This window comes from Simochromis diagramma, unplaced genomic scaffold (assembly GCF_900408965.1).
Source record: "Simochromis diagramma unplaced genomic scaffold, fSimDia1.1 OVJJ01000061.1, whole genome shotgun sequence".
NCBI classification, from domain to species: domain Eukaryota; kingdom Metazoa; phylum Chordata; class Actinopteri; order Cichliformes; family Cichlidae; genus Simochromis; species Simochromis diagramma.
The window spans coordinates 2,656,450-2,677,822 of record NW_024386945.1 but is presented as its reverse complement, the minus strand read 5'-3'; the positions used below and the strand labels follow the sequence as shown (position 1 = coordinate 2,677,822).

Below are 21,373 nucleotides of genomic sequence, written 5' to 3'. Positions count from 1 at the left end.
CTTCCATAGAGGAAGCAAAGTCTCAGGACGAGGAGGACAACTCGTTCATCACTGAGGGTGAGGTCACTGAGGGAGTTAAATAACTCCTTGGTGGTAGGGCCCCTGTGGTGGATGTTATTTGCCCTGAGTTCCTGAAGGCTCTGCATGCTTTAGGGTTGTCTTGGTTGACACGCATCTACAATTTTGCTTGGAGATCAGGGGTGGTAACTCTGGATTGGCAGACCGGGGTAGTGGTTCCTATCTTTGGGAAGGGGTTGACTGGAGGGTGTGCTCCAACTATTGGGGGATCACACTCCTCAGCCTCCCCGGAAAAGTCTATGCCGGGGTGCTGGCAAGAAGAGAGTCTGTTAGTTGAACCTTGGATAAAGGATACAGCTTGTAGCCTCCAGCTTGCACTGAAGTGGTTCACAGCCGAGTGTGAAGCAGCAGGAGAGGGGAGCGGGAGATTGACTGATGGATTAGTGCTGCGGCTGCAGTGATATGGACGTGTACTGGTCTGTGGTGGTGAAGCTCTTGATTGACTGGTCTTTCTATGTCTTTACCCTCACCTATGGTCACAGATACAAGTGGCAGAAATGAGCTTTCTCTGAAAGGTGGATGATCTTAGGGGGAGAAGTTCAGCCATTCGAAGGGGCTCAGAGTAGAATTGTCAACCAGGATGCCTCCTTGTCGAGGTGTCCAGGGCATGTCCCACTGAGAGGAGGCCCCGGTATTGGTAGGTGTATTGGTACATATATTGTATATTACCAAGGTATATGTACCAAAATACCTATATTGCACATAGGTATATTGGTACATCTTTAAGAGAGAAATCAAATACCCAAGTAGTATCACTGCTAAATATGAAATATATAAAATACAGAGAGATTTTATAATGTCTGAAATGAAAAGTTTTATTATTTTAACATTAAGTGTAACGAAATCAACTCCAGTACAACGTGAGTAGTAATTAACCTGGAATTTTCTGACACTTTCTCTGAGAATGGAAACAAAATAGTATCAGTCGAGACCCAGTAAACTAAATATTTGGACAACTGTATGCTACAGTTCATATACATCACTAATTCAAGGATAATATTGCTGAATTCTACCTTATAGTTTAGTCTGTTTCTAGTGTTGAGCCAGCAGCACTAGAATTTTAATCAACCTGATATGACATATTTTAATGCCCTACAACGCCCAAGTACTGACACATTGTTGTGATACTGATTTCACAATAAGTGGGTGAGGTATTTGCATTTCTTCATAACCTGTAACAGCAATAAACCATTTATCATATAAAACTTCCAGACTCCACAGTTTAAGGATAATTAATGTCGCTAATACAAAAACAGCAAAAGTACATGGTAGTCAATGACTGTTTTACTGCAAATTTATTTATATATTTTTATAATCATCAGTCTAATTCATGTGGAAATTCAGGGACCTGAAACACACCTTTTTAATAATCTTGGGCTACATTCTTAGTCATCATCATTATTATTAAAACAATCCTCTTGAATGTCTCTCTTATGACTCTCCATATATCTGTATAGTGGACTAACATGACTAGGTCTGAGTCAGGAATGCCACAAAGGAGATATGTCCACTTAGAGGTAAATAAAAGTTAAATACCTGGTACTCTCCATCAGTTTATAGAAGTGAAGAGTGCCTTAGATAGAAGGTAAAATATCTGAAGTTTGTTTACATTTATTTCCACTACCTAAGACAATACCATAAGTCCTTTTATTTTCATTGATCGTGATAATCATCATTAGCTGCCTTCTGAAAAGCTTTGTTGGTTTTAATGTCAATATTTTGTATAACTAATGTATACAAAATTGTGTAACTACTATATGAAAAGTTGATCTGATAAAGCAATCATAATTAAAACTGTTATTTCAATGGTCTTGTAGACTCTTTCAAACTCTAGTATTTCAAATAAATAACAGACCACTTTGGTCAGTATTGCATGAGTCGTTCTGATAAACAGTCTGACATGTTATGCCCTACCCTCTTCACAAACATGCCCACATGATCAAAGAACTTTGGCCAACAATTAAGCCACAAAGCCGCTATCTCAGAGGCATCATTCTAACTTCCACAGAACTACCACAGTAAAATTCAGGTCACTGACACGCATGGTAAATTCGCCTGCAATGAATATTTTTCTTCTGGTTGGCATATTTTTTGTATCTTCCTCTTGTGCATTTAACAGCTGTGCAAATGATTATCAACAAGGCCAGAAAAGAACTCCAACGCAGTAATATGTACCACACTGGCAGTCCCGTCAATGATCTAGAAAAGAAAAGGGAAGTAGGGCAGGTTTTCAGACCGCATCTTATGGTGAAATTTCAACAAATTTAAATTCTCTTTTCAGCCTTTAGTGATTCTTCCATAAAGTAAAAAGTAGCATATTGACTAACCTGATGAAAAAAAAGCCTTGAGTGGTTTCATTCAGTTGTAAAGATTGATTTCTTGTGTCATCACTGATGTTCATAATAACTAGGCAGGAGGTCAGAGTTGGTGTTGTGACTGTGGTTGTGCTCATTCTGTCTGCACAGTCATAAATTGGTTGACCTGGTAATGAAAAAGAAAAGATTACAATGATAATGCTTTATAGACCTTGAGGATGAAGCTTTTACAGCATTGTAAAAACAAGAGAGAAGAAAACAGACGTTGTTGTTTAGAATATTTCATGGTAACTTTAAACTCTTTCTTTTATGTTTATTGTGTTTTTATGCTTAGAATATAATACTAATGACCTGATTTTTGTTAATAAAAAAATAGAATGACCCTAAGGAAAAATTGTACATAAAGGGTTTGTACATACGGTCATATCTGTTATAACCTCTAGGAGTCACTGAAGTCAAAACTTACACACGATGTCTTTAATCCTTTCTTCCAAGCAATAGTTTACTATACTACACACACGCAGACATGCACGCATGCATGCACAAGTTGCATAAAAACAATTATTAAATGCCATTTTAATTTCATCATAAATTTATGGCTTTAAAGTGTCACAAATGCACAAATAGTCTATTTTTTGCCACTACTATATGAGGCTATGAATATTGTAATCTTTTTCATGGGACATTTATGAATGGTGTAAATCATCTACGCTACGCTAACTACGCTATTAAACTTAAACTAAATATTTTAAGTTTAAATTAATGTCTTAATGTTGAAAAAAATCTCATTCTAAATTAAAAAACAAACTAACTAAATAAATTATCACTATGGGAACAGAACCATGTCGATGCTCAAACATTACAACAGAACACTTGCCATGTTTTAAAATGAAATATAATAATTGACTTGTTGTTTTAGTCATTGTATATTGTCAGTAAATATAAATAGTTGTTATAAAAATGCTGCATGTTTTTTTATTTGTTTTTTGTTTTTTTACATTTTTTGCATTTGTTCTAAAAGCATTTTATTAATCAGTAAATCACTGTAAAGACAGTTCTCACATTTATATTTGCACAATGGAATATCACATTTTTTTCTTACCCTGAATATTAACAACATAGATACAGCTGCTGTTTGCAGGCATCAGAACCTGCACAGAGATGAGCTCACTCTTCTCACTGCTTATGTCATTACTGCCAATACAGAAATAACTACAGTCCTTTTGAACTGCGCCACAGTGAAGATACAAGTCTGAAGACTTATGGAGCAGGAAGTCCTTTCTGTCAATGTGCTGATACCAGGCATAACGAACACCAGTGCCCTTTGCACAACCACAGCGTAAGGTAACTGACTTCCCCCAACATGTTGGCCTGTCCACCAGAGAGCTCAGGGGCCAAAGTCGGGGCTTGGACACTGGAACTGACACAAAAAAAGAAATGTCAGTCCAGTCAGCCTAACACCAAACAGAGGCTGCGAAGCAGCATATTTCACTGTTATTGTAAAATAATGTTTATTTTCTAAGTTCTAAGTTTATTCTTACCTTCAGTGATAATCACTTTGACTTGGGTCATGATGTCAGCATATATCTTATCAATCCCAACCCAGTACGCTCCAGCATCATCAAATCGGAGATTTGTGACTTTCACAAACAGCCCCCTTCTGTTTAAATCTATCACTTGGGACCTGTGTGTGTTTCGCCTGTTTTCTGAGTCTGCCACAATCTCACAATTGCTTCTGGAGGGCCCTCTGCACCAATACTTTTTGCTGTACAGAAAATGATTTATGCCATACTTGCATTTAAGGATAAATTCACCTCCAACATGGGCTGTGATCTCTTTATCACATTCAAGCTGAAGACTTGCTGAAATACAAGGCAGACAGAAAGAAAATCCTTGTAGTCTGGTAAATCATAAAAATGTTATTCAGTTTTTAATTCGAATTAATATGAGTTTGCAGTTTACCTTCAAATTTTGATTGTCAGATAGCACAAATGCTAGAATAATTGTCACTAAAAGCCCGAGAAAAAAACACAAGCAAAAAAACCACCTAATGAGTACTTGAGAGATGGGGGTAGGTGTTGTCAAACATCCTGTGTGCATTTACAACACTTTTCTTTCATTTAACAGTATGTAAAGTAAATATATATATATATATATATATATATATATATGTTTCTATTCCACCTTTCACGAAAAATGTTTCCCAAAAAATAGTTAACGTGTTAATTGAATTTAAGGTTTAAAGAAAAAAACATGTTAATTTAAACATGTTTTTCTTCGTAAATAAATATTTCAATAAGGAGTACATTCAAGAATTTTTATAGGCTTGTATGTTTTAATTATAATTTTAAATCTTAAAGAATTTCAGGATATGAAAGTGAAACGGCATTTTTTTTTTCACATACCAAAAAATTTATGACGGATTTATATATGAAATAGTAAGTTTACTGTGACTGAAAAATATTGATATGAAATCAGAGTTTTTATCTATGATGCTAGAATAAGCCGTGATTTTACAGTTTAAAGTCACAAAGAACGGAAGTGGAATAAATTACAAAAATAGAGCGTGGAAGAGAGAGAATAAACAATGATGATTAAGGTGCTGAAAGGATTTAGCTTAGTAAGTTCTTTCATAGAAGGTTTAAATTATAGTTCACTCACCTTGAAAAAGCAAAACGAGGTAAAATATCTTCATATTGATGTCAGGTTTGGAATCAACTATAATCGACAATCAGGAAACTGTAGAGGTGGACTGTGGTGATCTTAGCTTCCTGTAGGTGCGTTGTGGGTTACATAAATGCTTTTGCGTCTATGCTAGGCCTTGAACACGAGTGTAACATGCAGCAATACTAACTAGTGACACAGAAGTGAAAGAGTGGGAACCCTCCCCACATAAGAGCTGCACTTCACTTTACCTGGTAAGAAATTCCCATTTCTTTAATCTAGTTAATCATAGTTTATCGGACACTGATGTTGATTATTACGAGCAGCATGAAATACATTTGCACAGCAGATGCTTGATTCTTTATGACTGGAAAAAACATGGCAAAAATCTTCGTTTAACCTTTTGTTATTCGCTAGTCTGTCTTGGATGCTTTGATATTATCCAGTTATATTTTCCCGATATATACTGTAAACCGGTGACTAATGTAACATTCAGTTGAGTGTCAGAATGTCTCCATTAGTTTACTACAAAGCCACTAGATGTCACTATTCGACTGATGTGGCGCTCAGCACCTGCTAAATGTAGCAATGTCCTGTCAGAACTTCTTCATGATGCCACCCCGGACAAAAGCATTAGTTGAAGGTTGACTGACAAACGAGGCAACATCCACGCCCGGGAGCACTTTGGTAAGTAATGTATTTTTTCATTTGTATTTTTTTTAAGCCACACTCTTTTCAACGCTGAGCTTTTATGTATATTTAAGAAAGGGAAGTCTTTAACGGGTGAGTTATTGCCCGTGGTTCCTGAAAACATAGCTCCTCCCACTACTCTTTTTATGTACACATTGTGAATTTAAAAGTATTGTTGCTTAACCACTAAACAAATTGCATGAATTTGTGCTAGCTGAGATTCACAAGATTTTTTTTATCATCCTGTCTCACTTCAATTACAAAAATGTCTGCTGTACAGTAAGGTAGGTACATGAAGACTTCCCAAAGCTCTGAGTGGATTACTGCTGAGCAACTAAGGGTGATTATCTTTGACACTTGCGCTCCCTCTTTCTTCTGTCTTAGGCTCTATCCCTACATGCGTTTCTCCTCCACTTGGCTTGTGTATTTAAAATATTGTACAACTGGCTAGACTGCTTTTGATTAAGATCACCTGTTTTGACAGTTTATGTGCATAAATATATGTTTGTTTTCCCCTACCATCCCCTTTGCTACATATTTATGCAATAGAACACCCGGGTGACTTTAGGACCCTGTGAGAGAAACCCACAGGGGGCGCGGCAATATTTTTAATCTGACCACAGAACCTGTTAGCTTCCTCTTACATTCTGTAAGACAGTTTAGAAGTTCCCTTACACCAGTTCCTTCATGTGAGAGCTACAATACAGAAGTGCTCTGTAGCGGAGCAACGTAACAGCCTCAGTCCTGTCCCCAAGCTTAGCAAGCCTATCCATGACCTGTGGACAAGGACCTTTGTGCCATGAAATGCCTATGAAAACTGCCCTATCCCACACAGTGAAGATCCAGCTATGGACCAGCAGGTCAGGATTCTGAGAAGCTTCCTGGATGACCTGGAAAGACAGGAGGCTGCGGCTGAGGAGGCACCTAACGGCATTGCTGGGGAGTTTGTGGTGAGTTAACAGTACTGTTCCTCTTGTTGAAGTACAGCTAAAAATTCTCAACCCAGAAGACATGCTGTATTTCTCGATGGTTTTCACATTCACACGCTAAAAAAAGGTGTATTTTTATATTGACAGTAAGCACGGCGAAACTGAAAGTTCTGAGTCTTCCCGATTTTTAGGTTTTTTTACAAAAGACATCACACTGAGGGAAGTACCACACTGGTATTTTTCGGAGGGTTCCAACGCCATTTTCATTCTTCCTCTTTGTATTGATGCTTGTCACTAAAGGCACAACAAGGAAGAAGTGTAAGCAAAAATCCTGTAACACGACTGACGACTAGCAGCAACAACAACCACGCGCACACACACACACACACAGACAAACATACTCAAGCAAACATACTAAATTGTGCCTGAGAAGTGTTAACCCCAGGGTGACATCATCTGTGGGCTGCTGCCATGGTGATGAGTGACATGGCGGTGCCTGAAGACAGCGCTGTGTGCTTCACATGCTGCCCCTCTGCTGTCATACTGCTGCCACCCCAACCACTCCAGAGGAAAGAGTCCATTGCATCACTTCCTCTGAGGACAAAAAGCACTTTGTAGTGTTAGAGAAGTGCAGATGTATTTCAAGTCCTTTAGCAGACTCTTTTAGATCTGCCTCAACTGGCCTCAGAACAAAAAGACCAATGTCTCAACAAGTCCTGCAAGCACAAACGTGAGTTTAACTTGAGAGTCCGAGCTTCCGCTTAGGTGATTTAGAATCGAGGTCCTCTCAGTTTGTCAGCCATCATGTCAGTTTGAGCTCGAATGAGTCACAGATTCTTCGTCTGAGGCTGAATCACATAAAAACTGACCACATGTGACAATGTGCCATTGGTCACATGTAATTTGCTGGTTACATGCCCACTTTTTATTCACTCTCCTCTATCAGTTGCTAATGACCTTAAAGCATCTGCACTATGAAAAAAGAGCTTTTCCAGTAAATGCACAGGAAACACTACCATGAAACTCATATTACCCATCTGCTGTTTTGGCAAATTAAATAAAATTTAGATGCATTTACATGATACCCGTATCTCAATATAAGCTTGGAGGTTGTTTCAGTATGACACATCAGCAAAACGTGACAAAAATAGCTCTTTGGCATTTAGATAGCGTCTAGGAACTATGATGAAAAGTCTTTATGAATGCAACGCATTTACATTTCTTTTTGTGTTTTTCAGAGGTTGAAAAGTCAGTCAACAAAGTACCGAACGGACAAGACGTATCCTAGCAAAACAGCCGAAAAGCAGGAAAACATCAAGAAGAACCGATACAAGGACATTCTGCCCTGTAAGCTTGTTTAAATGTATAAAAATACAACAGTTTTACAGTTTTCTGCATTAAGGAATACTTCTAGATTTGTTTTAAAGTATATTATTACCTATAGTGTTGTGCCAGTGACCAAAAAAACCATATAAACAGTATGTAATGCTCCATTTAGTCAATATTGTAAATTAAATTTGATCAACAGATCTACTTAAGTTTCTTATATTTATTTAAATTAGACAAGGTAGACTAGATCCATGGAAAAGCTTACAAACATTAACATATTTTATTATATTTTCATCTTTATTTTATTCTAATTCTGTTCATTTCTTTTGCCACAAGGTGAGAACGTAAGCACACTCGGAATCTTTTTAGGTTTTCCAACATTCATAACTAAATATTTTTCTTTTTGTAGTTGACCACACCAGAGTAAAGCTTACTCTTGTCACATCAAAAAATGACACAGACTACATCAACGCCAGTTTCCTCAAGGTAAAGAACAAGGTCCCTTTTAGCTTATATCCACTGATGGCTCAGCTTCTACACATTTCATTGACAAACGTCATAAGTGCACTATTTAGGCTGCTTTAGCCTGGCCACAGTGGATTGGCCACTTTACAAACCAACTGTACCCCAGCTTCTCTTTTTTATGCTGTTCTAAGCTTTTTAACATTATCTGTGGTTGCACTGATCTCTGCTACATTCTGAGCCAGAGTCTTGCTGCTGCTCTCTCTGCCAATATCTGTGAGTGGAAGGCTAGGGAGGTATATGCTGCCAAATAGTTGCTGCATTAGAGATAACAGGTTTCTTTTGGCCACGGGGGTCCCGACTGAAATATGGTTTGTGCAAATGTAACTACTGTGTTTTGTGTGCAGGGAGTATCAAACTCCAGGGCTTACATTGCTACTCAGGGTCCTCTGCCCCACACAGTAGTGGACTTCTTGAGGATGCTTTGGGAATACAAGATAGAGGTAAGGTCTACACCACAAGGTGCATTTAAGATAGCACAACTTGCTTCATTTCTTCAGTTGAAAATTAAATTAAGATTAAAAGAGCTGTGACTTTGGCCACAGTAGCTGAGATACAGATCCCCATCCCAGTTCACATATCTTTTAAAAATGTTTTATTTATTTATTTTTAGATCTATGATTTTTTTTTTTTACACATCTTCATGATTCTAGGTTGTCGTGATGGCCTGTCGAGAGTTTGAGATGGGAAAGGTAAACTTCTCTCTGCTTTCCACTTTTTTTCTCACCATACAGAATTTTCTCTATATTTGTATGTTTATACACCAGCCTGGTGTCAGTTTGTTAACTATTATCGTTTGATGTATTGTTTAAATTGAGAGTACTTTTGTTACACTTGTATGATTGATTTTTTTTTTTTGTTTAGAAAAAGTGTGAGGTTTACTGGCCACAGAAACACGAGGAGCCGTTCGTTTGTGAGCCTTTTAAAGTTTACTGTGTGAGTACTTTTTGTTCTCTATTCATATTTTCAAGATGAATAGGTTAATGGATCTGATGCAAAAACTTATACTGAATATATACTATACTATAGTATTTGCTATACTGAATATATTTAACTACTTTACAAATCAACATTGGATTTTCTCTAATCCACACAGGGTCAACATTATTCATACGGTCTCAAATACATACAACTAATATTTGGTTAAATGTCCCTTAGCAAGTCGCGCCTCACCCAGATTTGCTTTGCTTTTTGTAGCTTGGCATAACTCTGGTTGGATATTTGACCACTCTTCTTGACAGAGTTGGTAGAGTTGATTTAAATTGGTTGGTTTCTTAGCATAGCTTATAACCACACTTCACAAATTAGATATCATTAAATTTAAAAAACCTCAGCTTTTGTCATTGTGGCCAAATGGCTTAACCTTTGTCTTGTCTGACCATAAAACTTCTAAGCCAAAGGCCTTTGGCTTGTTTATTTGGGCACCTGTAAATTTCATTTGAGAGTTAAGGGGTCAGTTTTAGAGCAGGGCTTTTTTCTTGGTGAGCAGCCTCTCAGTCCATGGCGACGTAAAACTCGGTTCATTACAATTTTAAAAAAGACTTTCCCATTTTGTGTAAATCTACAGGTCTCCATAGATTTTCACTGTACCTTCGCATTGTTCTGAGCATTGTTCAATCCAACCAGTGCTGTCAATCCAATTCTTTTTATGCTAAAGGATTTTTTGACTTTTTATGTATAAATTTGAGCCTGTGGAGATTAGTGAAAATCCCAAATAAGCCCCAAATTACCGTTCACACCCATGATGAATCTCTGTAAACTGACCAGTACTGTATGCCATGCACATACACTATACCTAATTATACTTTTTTTTAAGTCTTACATTGTTTTACCATAATTTTGTAAGCAGCAAGATCAAGAATTTAGGTTAAAGAAAAACTTTTTGTGCAGGACTCTGAAGAAAGCAAAGGAGACTATCTGACCAGGACCCTAAGGCTGACCTATCACAATGTAAGCACTGTTTATAGACTGCCTAACTTTTGTGGTTGTATTTGACTGTTGGGTTTGAACCCCAAAATATAACTATGAAGTTTAATGTGCTCTAAAAAGACGCTTGCATTTTAAATGTGTACAATACTTTGAATTTTTTTCAGAGTTCCCGAACCTTGAAACAGTTGCACTATGTCAACTGGCCAGATCACGGAGTACCGGACTCCATCCCTCCCATTCTGGACATGTTGCATGAAATGCGCTCTTATCAAGCCCATGATGACGTCCCTATTTGCATCCACTGCAGGTCAGGCATTTGAATAGAACTTGAACTTACTGCATGGCTGGAGTTACTGTAGGTGTTAAGGCAAAATATACATCCTGTTAACATATGAGTGAAGTGGATTGTCTTGCTCAAAAATGAGCTGCAAAGCTGATCTTTATTTTTTAATAGGTAATGCTTATATTGTTGGAAGCTCTGTTCATTGTTCTTAAGAAAAATGTTCTTGATGCTGTTTGGCGAAACCAGAAATGAATCAGAATGTACACAGCTCAACCTTTAAAGTAAAAGGTGCACCGGTCCAACTGAAAGGAGGCTTTTGTCACTGTTGGTTTCACATGCTTAAATTTCACATCCTGTCACTCAGGACAACTTGAATCACCAGCTTGGGGTCAATTTTTGTAGCGATTGATTTTCTAAATATAATGTAAATTAGATTGCGTTGCTTTTTAATGCAAAGAAATCAGAATATGGTGTTGGTCTTCTCTCAAGTATTTCAAAGTATTTCTTTTAACTGGATTCAAGAAATAATTCAATTGATTTCAACTAAAAATGAAACTACACGTGAAAAAAATATTTCAGGTAAATGAAAACGTGACTCTTTTATTCTTGTACGTTGTTTTTTGTTTTTGTTTTAAATAGTTTGAAAGTTCGCGTGCGATTTCTTTTAAAGTAAAGCATGAAGCCATTATAGAAATTGAGGTTGTTGTCACTCTTTTATTCTTTACTTATATTTCTCAACATTGCTTTGTTATCTGATCAGTACACGCACGAGCAGAAAGTACCACACTGTATGAAATGCCATCGCTCCTTTCTAACATGTTAAAGAAAAAAAGCAGATCAAAGGAGATCGAGTTTGTACTGCTTGTGGGCAACGTGTACAGGTCCCCAGCAATATGGCTTCGAGGTTAGACGCTATTCTTTTAACAGGAAATGTTTGTAGGTGGTTGGCCAAAACCCCACTGGGTTGTAAAGTATATATGTAGACATTTCCCCCTAAAATTTTCCAGCACTTACACTATGGCTAAAGCAAGAGCTTGTGACTTAGATAAGTCCAAATAGAAAACCTTGGGGCATGTGGGATTGCACCTGTGTGAGCTTGTCAGTTGTGTAGAAAGTTTGTATCATTTTGTTTCCAGTTCTGCATCATACTTTCCCTCTGAGGAAACACAAACAAGTATAGATTTGTCACATACTGTTACTTTGTCACATACTGATTGTTTTTTTGTTTTGTTTTTTTACATAAATAAATATTATATTTTTTATATGCTTATGCTTAACTAAACTGTTCAGAAACTATTAACATGTGAAACCATGACACTCCTCATGATGAGTCAGCCATGTACTGTTGAGTTTGTAGCAGATATAACCTAACCTACATATCACCAAGCCACCCCACATCTGTGACAGGTCACCACAACATGGTTGCTAAAACTATTATTAAAGTTTTATTTTTTTTATTGCGCCAGTTTTCATTGGTTTTCTTGTCCTGAGAAAGAGTTTTGTACTTAATTCAGCTGACGAGGGGAGTCGTAAGCTGTGAATAGTTACAGACATTGCTGCAGTGGTTGTGGTTTAGCCATTAGATGTACCATCGTACCTAATGCCTTCTTCAGCTATGCTACATATATGTAGGGCAAGTATAGCATAGTTGAAGAAGCATATGGGCAGTTATACTGCAAATGTCTGAAAAATGGGACGTTTTTCTGTTGTGTATTTGCAGTGCTGGCTGTGGTAGAACAGGAGCCTTGTGCGTCATTGATTATACCTGGAACCTCCTAAAGAAACAGGTTAGCTATTCTTCTCTGCCTTGCTGTACATTTTGTACGACAGATGCGTTTAACTGTAAAATTGCCAACCTTTCCATTACTTTTGTGTGCTCGTTTATAGATGATCACTTCAGATTTCAGCATCTACAATTTAGTTCAAAGCATGAGAACCCAGAGGCCATCTTTAGTTCAAACCAAGGTACCTGATGTTTTATTAATATAATGCAAACCATCACATCTAACAAGTCTTCCAATCAACAGAAACAAATTTCAAGCAATTTATATAACAGTAATGCCAGTTAATGTCAGTTTTGTTTCGTGAATCGTGCCCCAAAGTTATGCTACCTAACAGAACAAATTCTTGTTGTTTAATCTCAGGAACAATATGACCTTGTCTACAGAACCATCAAGTTACTATTTCAGAGATATTTGCAGTCTGTAGATGAACAGACTTTCCAAAACGAGGTAAGTAACCAGAGATTTATTATTGTTAGTGAGCTTAGACAGAGACTAGCTAGAAGCAGAGACGACATGGTTTTGGTTGTGTGCTTCATCAACGCATACCGAAACGCACAGCCATCTGAATCTGTAAAACAGAAACAGTAGATGTGGCAGGCTTTCTTGTGGTTTCAGCAACATTAAAATAGAATCTAGTCACATGATCAAAGCGGAAAATCATCAAACTGGCAGATTTGAAAATTAACTAAGAAGGCAGTGACACCTCTGTGCTCTGTTGAAACTGCTGCTGTACACTTCTTTTATTTACTGTTAAACAAAATATTAAACGGAGCTGAGAACATTCATATTTTACAAGCATACTGAATTTACATGCAAATTATAATCAATAATCTATTCTTGATGCAACTCATTCTCCTCTTAAAGGTCTCTGAGATCTTTATCCCAGGTGAGGAGTCTGGTTTTCTGCCACAATTTCAGCATCTGCTTGACGAGGAACGGGCCTTCCTACCACAGTACAACAGTCCTTTGGCTTCTTCAGAAAACCTACTTTTCTTGAACGCCAAGGACATGCACACAGACCAGCAACAATGGCCTCTGTTCCAGACCTCTCCTGAGTCAATTCCCCAGGACCTGAATGAAGTACCCTGGATGGTGCATGCAAATCAGAGAATTCCTTCAGCAGAAGAAGAATTGGTTGCAGAGAGTGATAGTGTACCGTCACTGATCCGTCAGCCCTCACCAGATATAGCAGCAGCCATTTGTTCAATGGTGGAGGACCCCTACTTTGACACTGGTTTGAGTTCTCCGTCATCAGATGGGGGACACACGGGTGCTGCTGAGGAGACCACAGAATGGACATTTAGCCCTCTTTTCAGTGCACCCTCATTATTTTTGAATGACCACACTCTGGAGGCCAACTCACCTGCTTCAGGTCAGTGCTAGTGCCTGTGCATGTGTTAGTTTCAAGATGAGCAACAAATAGCAGCTGATTTTTCTGTTTTTGCAGACACCGGTGAAGTCTGTACTTCTGGAGAAGACCCTCCTCCACTACCTGAACGAACCCCAGAATCCTACATGCTGGCTGTGGATACAGGTTAGGGCCCATAGTGAACATACATCTGGAATATGAGCTGTTAGTTTAAGGGATGCTTACTTAAATGATGCAACATGTTGCAATTTTGTCTTTCAGAGGTATCTGACCCTTTTGAAAGGTTATTAGTTATTCCACACGATGCTGCTGCTGATGCACTTACAGAAATTAGTGGTAAGAACACGTAACTGGAAAATAAAATGAGCCTATTAAGTATGTAGATGTCTGCAACATATTACACACAGTTTCCAATGCATCAACCGTTTACTGAGCACTTGCAATAAGATCTTATTTGATCAAAATCCTTCATATTGCAATCATCTTATTCAGCAAGTGCACTATTATTGATACACTATGATACTTTTCCTTACTTCCAGGCAGTCCCCCCTCACCTGCACCCCCACTTCCAGAAAGAACCCCTGAATCTTTTGAGCTGGCTATTGATCAGGGTAACTTCATAATTTCAGAAATCTCAATGATGAAACAGTAATTTTAAAAAATGAAAAAGCTTTTTCAAGTATTTCAGTTTTCATAAAAAGACAATTGATTAATGAAATTGCTTATTTTGACTTTTCAGCTCCCGTGGAGCAGAAATCAGAGGTCATACCAGCAGTCGCACCAGCGGTGAACCTGAATGTAATAGGAATGTCTTCAGAATGGTTTGGCAACTCAAATCTTGGAGCCACTACATTTCAGAATGAGAGGAAATCTTTTGAGAGGAGTAAGGTAAGAAAGAATTCTCTAGACAGAATTCCTGCAAAATGTGTCAGTAATGCTGAGAAATAGAAAAAGAAAGAATCAACAGCCCATTAAACATATAATCAATCTACCGGTTACTTGAGCAGCTTTCTTGTATTAGTCATCGTGATCTATAAACAAAACATGTTGCAGGAGGTTATCTCGCTTATCTCTAGTGTTGCGCTGCAGCAAATTAAGGAACTGGTCGTTCTAACCAAACCTGAGACTTATAGACATTGTCAATTTTTTATATTATTCGAAATACATGCAGAGCTTAAAATAAATAATAGCTCTTACTCTTGACTGCGGTTATTCTCAGTCACCAGACTGATAACTGGTTTTTGGGTTTCTCGCTCACGAGGCTTTGCAGCTTCAACAAACACAGTTGTAAAAGGTTGGGACACTGTGTAAAGTACAAATAAGAACAGAATGCAATGGTCTGCAAAACTCAGAATCACATAATTTATTCACAGTAGAAAACAGAAAACAAATCAAGACAAACATTTGAAGAAAAAGACTGGCTCATTTTGAATTTGATTGCAGCAACATGTCTCAAAAATGTTGGGATGGGGTTGCATGCACCTTTCAGCCATGATGGTGCCTTTGCAGACGTGCAAACTGCCGATTACATAGGCAATAATGCACCCCTGTACCATCAGAGACGCAGGCTTTTGAACCGAGCGCTGATAACAAGCGACGTGGTCCCACTTCTCTTTAGTTCAGAGGACACGGCATCCATGCTCTCCAGAAAGAATTTCAAATTTACAGTTTTCCACATTGCCTTTTAAATGAGCTTTGGTTTAAAAGGATGGTGGCCTTTCTAGATCATGTGTGCATCTTATTCTTTGCATGATAGAGTTTTAACAAGTACTTGTGCATGGTGTGGTAAACTGTGTTCACAGACTATGATTTTTGTGTTCCTAAGTCCATGCAGCGATTTCCGTAACAAAACCATTCATGTTTTCAATGCAGTGCCACCTGAGGGCATCCAATGTTGATTTTCAGCCTTGTCCCTTGCACGCTATTGATGATGAAATATTTATACAATTTTACACTGAGCAACATTATGAATGTGCTTGTAGATACAGTTGTTTGCAGATTGGCGAGCCTCTTGCCATCTTTCATTCTGCCTCTAAAAGATGCTCCTTTTTCCTCCAAGTCATGGTACTGACTGTTGCTAAGTGATCTTAGCAACAGTGATGACTTATTTGTATAATTGTCTACTGTGTTCTTTTTAGTACCTCTTGTTTTTCCTGCCTTTTGTTGCTGGTTACCAGTTTATTTATACATGTTGCTACAATCAAATTCAAAATGAGCTAATAGTTTTTCCCAAAGTGGGACGGTTTCTCAGTTTAAACCTTTAAAATGTTTTCTGTGTTCTGTTGCAAATAAAATATGACTTCATGAGATTTACTTAATCTTAATTTCTGTTTTCATTTACTGCTTTTCTGGAATCGGGTCTGGAATCAGTTTGTATCTGTTATTCATTTTACTCATTTACAGTAGTTATTAGTAATTATGTGCGTCCCAGAACATGTGGGTGCAATGTTACACCCAGAAATGTCACAATGACACACGTCAAGGTTTGTGATAACTCACGTTGTTGATTCACTACCGTTTTCAAAACCATTTCCCTTACAAAACAATAGCGGTAACTGTTTAGATGTAGTAAGAATAAATGCCTTGCTGAGTATTATCCCTGTTGTGTTTGTACATGGTTAGTGGTTGTGTAGTTTCCCTTTTGCTTCCTTTTAGTTCTGCGAACAAACTTTTGCTTGTAAGGAGAGAAAGAGGAGTTAAAAAATATTTAAAAGGTCATTATAATTAAAGTAGTCATTTAGCGACAGTTAATGTTAGATTTCATGATCTAAAATAAAACTGAAATTAATGTATACTTTTTTGGAAATATTTCTGAGATGTAGATATAGATAACCGTGGGTCACTTTTCTTTCTTGTAGAGTCTAAAAGTGAAAATGACCTTCACAGGTAAGATTTTATTTATTATTAACAGCGTAATAAACTATACCTATATAAAATTCTACAACGATTAAAAAAAAATTTAATTTTACATTTTCATAAATTCTCACAATTAGCAGGATATTTCTACATGTGCTTTGCGATGATTTATATAGCATTGCTTTTTTGTACTGTAGGACCAGTAAATGATCCTGACCTTTCTTCAAACTGTACTTACTCTCCGTCTGTGGAGCCGCCATCTCCCCCACAGCCTGCCAAAGGTACAATCTAGCTTTGATGTTTGCCTTCAAGTCTTGTTTTAGAGTAAAACACTTGCATGCAAAACAGTGAATGAGGTAACTGTTACCTAATAAGAAATGTAAAAGTTTACGGTTGGTTGTATTTGATTGTGCAGCCGAGCGCAGTCTGACACCTCCCCTTCCAGAGAGAACTCGACAATCCTTCATCCTCGCCACGGAAGAAAGTGAGTAGACCATCACCTGCTTATAGCAGCGATAGCTACAGCTGTGTATTTGAACAGCAGTACTCGATGTCTATGCGTTTTTCTTTTTTTTTTTTAATTTGTTTTTTTGTTTGTTTAGTTCTTGAGCCAACCGCCATTTTCCCACAACCGTTAGAAATAGCGCACCCCTCAACAAGGGTGGGTATATCATCTGAGTGGGATGGCACTTCTCAGCCCAAGAATGTCCACGATGCTGTCATGAGCAGGAGCAAGGTAATGGTGGTAAAATAGCTCCAAGGCAATAGAACACGCTGTTCTAAATAAGACAGCAAACAGGCAAAACAGTGATTAAAATGATAAGTTCCATAAGACATTTAACATTTTTGTTTTTAAACACTTCCCCACAGAGTGTTCGACCTAAAAGTTCAAGACAAGGTAGGTTGTTCAGTTCAATGATTGATGATACCCCCCTCTTTAGATGTGAGATTAAGCGATTTTCCATTGAAAGGGTATAAATAGCAATATTTGATCATAATCATAAGCTTTTTGTGGTTTCTAGTGAGCAGTGGAGGTGTGGCTTTTGCATATACACAGAGCTCTTATTAAGACTGTTTCAAAGTTAGGAACGAAAACTATAGACTATAACAAGTTTGGATTTTAATCGGTTTAGTCCAGTGACCAAACTGTTTTACTTACTGTTACATAAAAAATACTGTTTGATGATTTTAAATGGTGTCAAAAGTTTGTTTGTTGCTTTGAAAATGTTGGAGTATTAATTTTCACCACTGGGAAGCATGATATGATAAAACAAGTGATGAAAGCTTGACTTTTAAATTGCTACTTGTTTTATTCATGATTAATCTAAATGCTACTTTATGTGCTGGGTGTAGTTTATCATTGTGTTTCCACTGCAGAGCCCCCAACTGTAGTTCAGCCGATCGCTCCACCTACTGTGTTTGTAGCTGAAGGAGGAAGTGGTGAGTTGGTTCAGGCATTAAACAAAATACACAGTAGCCTCTCTCACACACACTGTTATTAGAAGACCTGTGTACCAAGTGCTTTGCTATAAGACTTCACAACATAGGGATTATTCTTGATGTGAAAAGCAGATCACGTTAGAGGTCGCGCTTGGCGAAATTTCAAACACAAATTATTTCATTTTCTTTCTGTTTCTGTGTTAATCAGCTCAAGCGGAACACTGTGATGTGAACCGCAGAGCCTCCCTGAACAACGAGAAATCAGAAAACAAATCAGACAAAAACAGCGAAAAGGCCATGAGTAGAACAAAGGTAAACGTAAGCTATACAAGTACATAGTTGCACGTTTCAGGGATATTTGAAAGGATATCGGCTCTAATTTGTGTTTTTGTTTCCTTTGCCTAGAGTCTAAGATTTTTTAAACACAAACAAAGACGTAAGTATGCTAAGATAAAACTTTGATATGGTCCTGATATCAGAAAGCTTAAATTAATAGATCTGTAAATTCTCATATCCTTAGCAAAAACTGCCCCTCCAATGCCTCCTACTCAACCTGGAGCGTCATCTCAACCATGCAGTGTTTTTTCAGTGTTCAAGTTTGGTAGGCCTACATATACTGTAACCAATCATATGTATTTCAGTATCACATAATACATTATAACATCATTTTTATCACCCGCAGGATTTGGAAACCGTTTTGGAAAGCCGAAAGGCCCCAGGAAATATCCTGACACTTGGGTCTGACTTCTCTGGAAACATAAAAAGTAGAAGTGTTTCTTATGATGGTCACAGTGACACATTGCATTGCTAGAAGATTCGTCTCATTGCCTCAGGACTAAGTGGCGATCAAACAAGCACCAGCACTAGAGCACCCCCAACAGGAGAGTCTTGGTACCTGCTCTGAATATGTTACGTACGATTTATGAACAAAAATGGATTTTAATTAAAAAACAGTAGCTTTAAAAGAAAAACATGGACAGCCACTAAGATGAATGACTTGAAAGTTCGAACTCAGGAATGCTAGTCATTAGAATAACTTGTGTGCAGAAGTAAGCAGTGAGAAGTTTTAACACTTCTTGCATTAAAGCTCAAAGCAATGCTGTCAAATCTGGCATGGAAGAGATATATTTTGATATGTGCCTTTATGCTTTCAGCATAACATGAAACGGGTATGCTACTTTGTGTTCATTACTTGACTTTTTCTGTGAAATAGAGCTCATTACTCAATGTCTGTTTGCCATATTTGACATGACCACCTGCGGTTTTTAAATGTTTTAAAAACTACTAACACCACCTTAAAAGACATGTCCAGTTAATGGACCATTGAATATGCATATTTAATATGCATATGTTGCAACTGTAAAGCTTAACTATATTACATACACTGGTTACACACAAATTATTTATTAAAAAATATTGACAGTATGCATTCTAATTGTGTTTTTTTCCCTCTTGTTTAACAAGACTAGAATCACATTACAAACAACAGAAAACCATGTTTCTGGCACACAGAGCATCGCGACATGAAATGACAAAACCCTGATATGACAGGGCTGTGATGGGGTGTTTTTTTTCTACATCGATTTATTAAGTTAAGACCACGTGAAAGCCACATTTCTGACAAAAAAAAGAAGTCATTTTTCTCCTAGTTTGGGATATGAAAGGCCTAATCTTCTAAAACGATGATGCTATTATTATTTGCTTTTGGATATCATGCAAATTTAAAAGGATCATGTGAACAACATTTTTTTTTTAAAAAAATAACAAAAACATGGTACACTATGGCTGTTTAGCCTCTCCCCATTTTACCATCCTACTCAACAAATAAACCTTGCAGGTTTAAATGAGGCTTACTACATACAGTACAAGGCACTAAGATGTAGTCAGTGGTATAGCAAAGGCAGCAAAACACCATCACTTCCTTCACACAGGAACAAAATTTAGAAAACAGAATGAAGGTTTTTCAGAGACTCTGTTGTACTCTAAAACGTGATCAAAGCTACGACGCTATATGCCTATTAGCCACAGCATTAAAGAGACGCAAAGAAATAACACAGACTGTGTTGGACTTTGAGGAAATAATTCTGGTATTCATGTGGATGGCACCACTCCAAAAAAAAAAAAAGCTGCATGGGCCTCCCTGAGCAGAACCCTGACACAACACAAAAAGTGCTCAGGAGTGGCTGAACAGATTAAAATGTCCAAGGCATCGACTGGGCCTCAAAACTTAAGGTTCGAATATAATTGTGCATTTGTGAGATGCAATAGTCTGATCCCCAGAGACCACAGACCCTTTGGGATTGCTGACAGTGCTGTGCCAGGAGCTGCATACTATGAGGCAAGTAGTTCTAATGTTGTGACAGATAGCAGTATTTTTGGACCAACCCTGTGCAGGCGGGGGGCGGGGCTTACACTTTCTGACGCCACATAGGCTACGTTCACACTGCAGGCGAAAGCGCATCAAATCCGATTTTTCTGACCCTATGCGACCCATATCCGATCATGCTATGACAGTGTGAACGGCGCAAATCCGATATTTTCAAATCCGATCTGGGTCACTTTCGTATGTGGTACTGAATCCGATACATATCCGATGTTTTAGAAAGCGACTGCTGTTTGAACGGTCATGTCGCATTAAATCCGTCTTTTACGTCACCGACACAAGACAGACGCCAATTATCAGCGTCAGAGAAGCGCCCGATAAGACATCGCGAACGCTTCCTGGCCATCCCGTGTAGATGTCAGTGAAACTGTTGGGAAGACAACGTTGGAGAAACGTGAACATTTTATTTGTACTGTATAATCTGCAGATTCTGACAAATCTGCAGCTATCCTTTGAAGCACCGCTCCTCTCTAAAACAGCAATAATGATCATTATTAGGTTATCTACATTATTATGTAAATAACAAAATAACTTAAAGCAAAAATTAGGAAACGTAAAGTCCGAAGTCTTTATATTAAGGGCCATCTGTCAAACAATACTGTTTGCTCTGGGTCTAAACAGAGCGCGTTGTGTGTGAAGTCTTTTGCGCATGCGGGCCGCTTTGAGCGTTCACACTAGAGCGCCTTTGCTGTCGCATTTTATTTGTAGTGTGAACACGCAGACAAAAAAAAATCGGATTTGATCAAAAAATCGGAATTGAGCATTAAGACCTGCAGTGTGAACGTAGCCATAGTTGCAACCA

The 21,373-nt window shown here is 37.9% G+C and overlaps 2 protein-coding genes across 4 annotated transcripts; one reads left to right on the top strand and one right to left on the bottom strand.

Moving 5' to 3' along the window:
- Positions 1 to 860: 860 nt before the first annotated feature.
- On the bottom strand, positions 861 to 5,157 carry LOC120737435. The gene is made up of 5 exons (XM_040038129.1): positions 5,055 to 5,157; positions 3,935 to 4,255; positions 3,496 to 3,813; positions 2,406 to 2,559; positions 861 to 2,277 (listed from the first exon to the last, which is right to left on the bottom strand). The coding sequence occupies exons 1-5, from the start codon at positions 5,086 to 5,088 to the stop codon at positions 2,109 to 2,111; spliced, it is 996 nt and encodes a 331-aa protein (XP_039894063.1). The 5' UTR covers positions 5,089 to 5,157; the 3' UTR covers positions 861 to 2,108.
- On the top strand, positions 4,971 to 19,613 carry ptpn22 (protein tyrosine phosphatase non-receptor type 22). 3 transcript variants are annotated; one of them, XM_040038126.1, is made up of 29 exons: positions 4,971 to 5,073; positions 5,212 to 5,311; positions 5,658 to 5,744; positions 6,583 to 6,697; positions 7,915 to 8,023; positions 8,415 to 8,491; positions 8,875 to 8,970; positions 9,181 to 9,219; positions 9,392 to 9,463; positions 10,418 to 10,477; positions 10,621 to 10,763; positions 12,460 to 12,526; positions 12,627 to 12,704; positions 12,884 to 12,970; positions 13,388 to 13,895; positions 13,971 to 14,057; positions 14,154 to 14,228; positions 14,432 to 14,503; positions 14,632 to 14,780; positions 16,751 to 16,778; positions 16,946 to 17,029; positions 17,164 to 17,232; positions 17,351 to 17,484; positions 17,619 to 17,646; positions 18,102 to 18,188; positions 18,397 to 18,500; positions 18,594 to 18,624; positions 18,709 to 18,789; positions 18,871 to 19,613. In XM_040038126.1, the coding sequence occupies exons 4-29, from the start codon at positions 6,596 to 6,598 to the stop codon at positions 18,930 to 18,932; spliced, it is 2,529 nt and encodes an 842-aa protein (XP_039894060.1). In that variant the 5' UTR covers positions 4,971 to 5,073; positions 5,212 to 5,311; positions 5,658 to 5,744; positions 6,583 to 6,595; the 3' UTR covers positions 18,933 to 19,613. The 3 variants fall into 3 exon arrangements, with proteins under 3 accessions (XP_039894060.1, XP_039894061.1, XP_039894062.1); XM_040038127.1 differs by lacking the exon at positions 4,971 to 5,073 and adding an exon at positions 6,028 to 6,087; XM_040038128.1 differs by lacking the exons at positions 4,971 to 5,073; positions 5,212 to 5,311; positions 5,658 to 5,744 and having other exon boundaries at positions 6,129 to 6,697; positions 18,126 to 18,188.
- Positions 19,614 to 21,373: the final 1,760 nt, after the last annotated feature.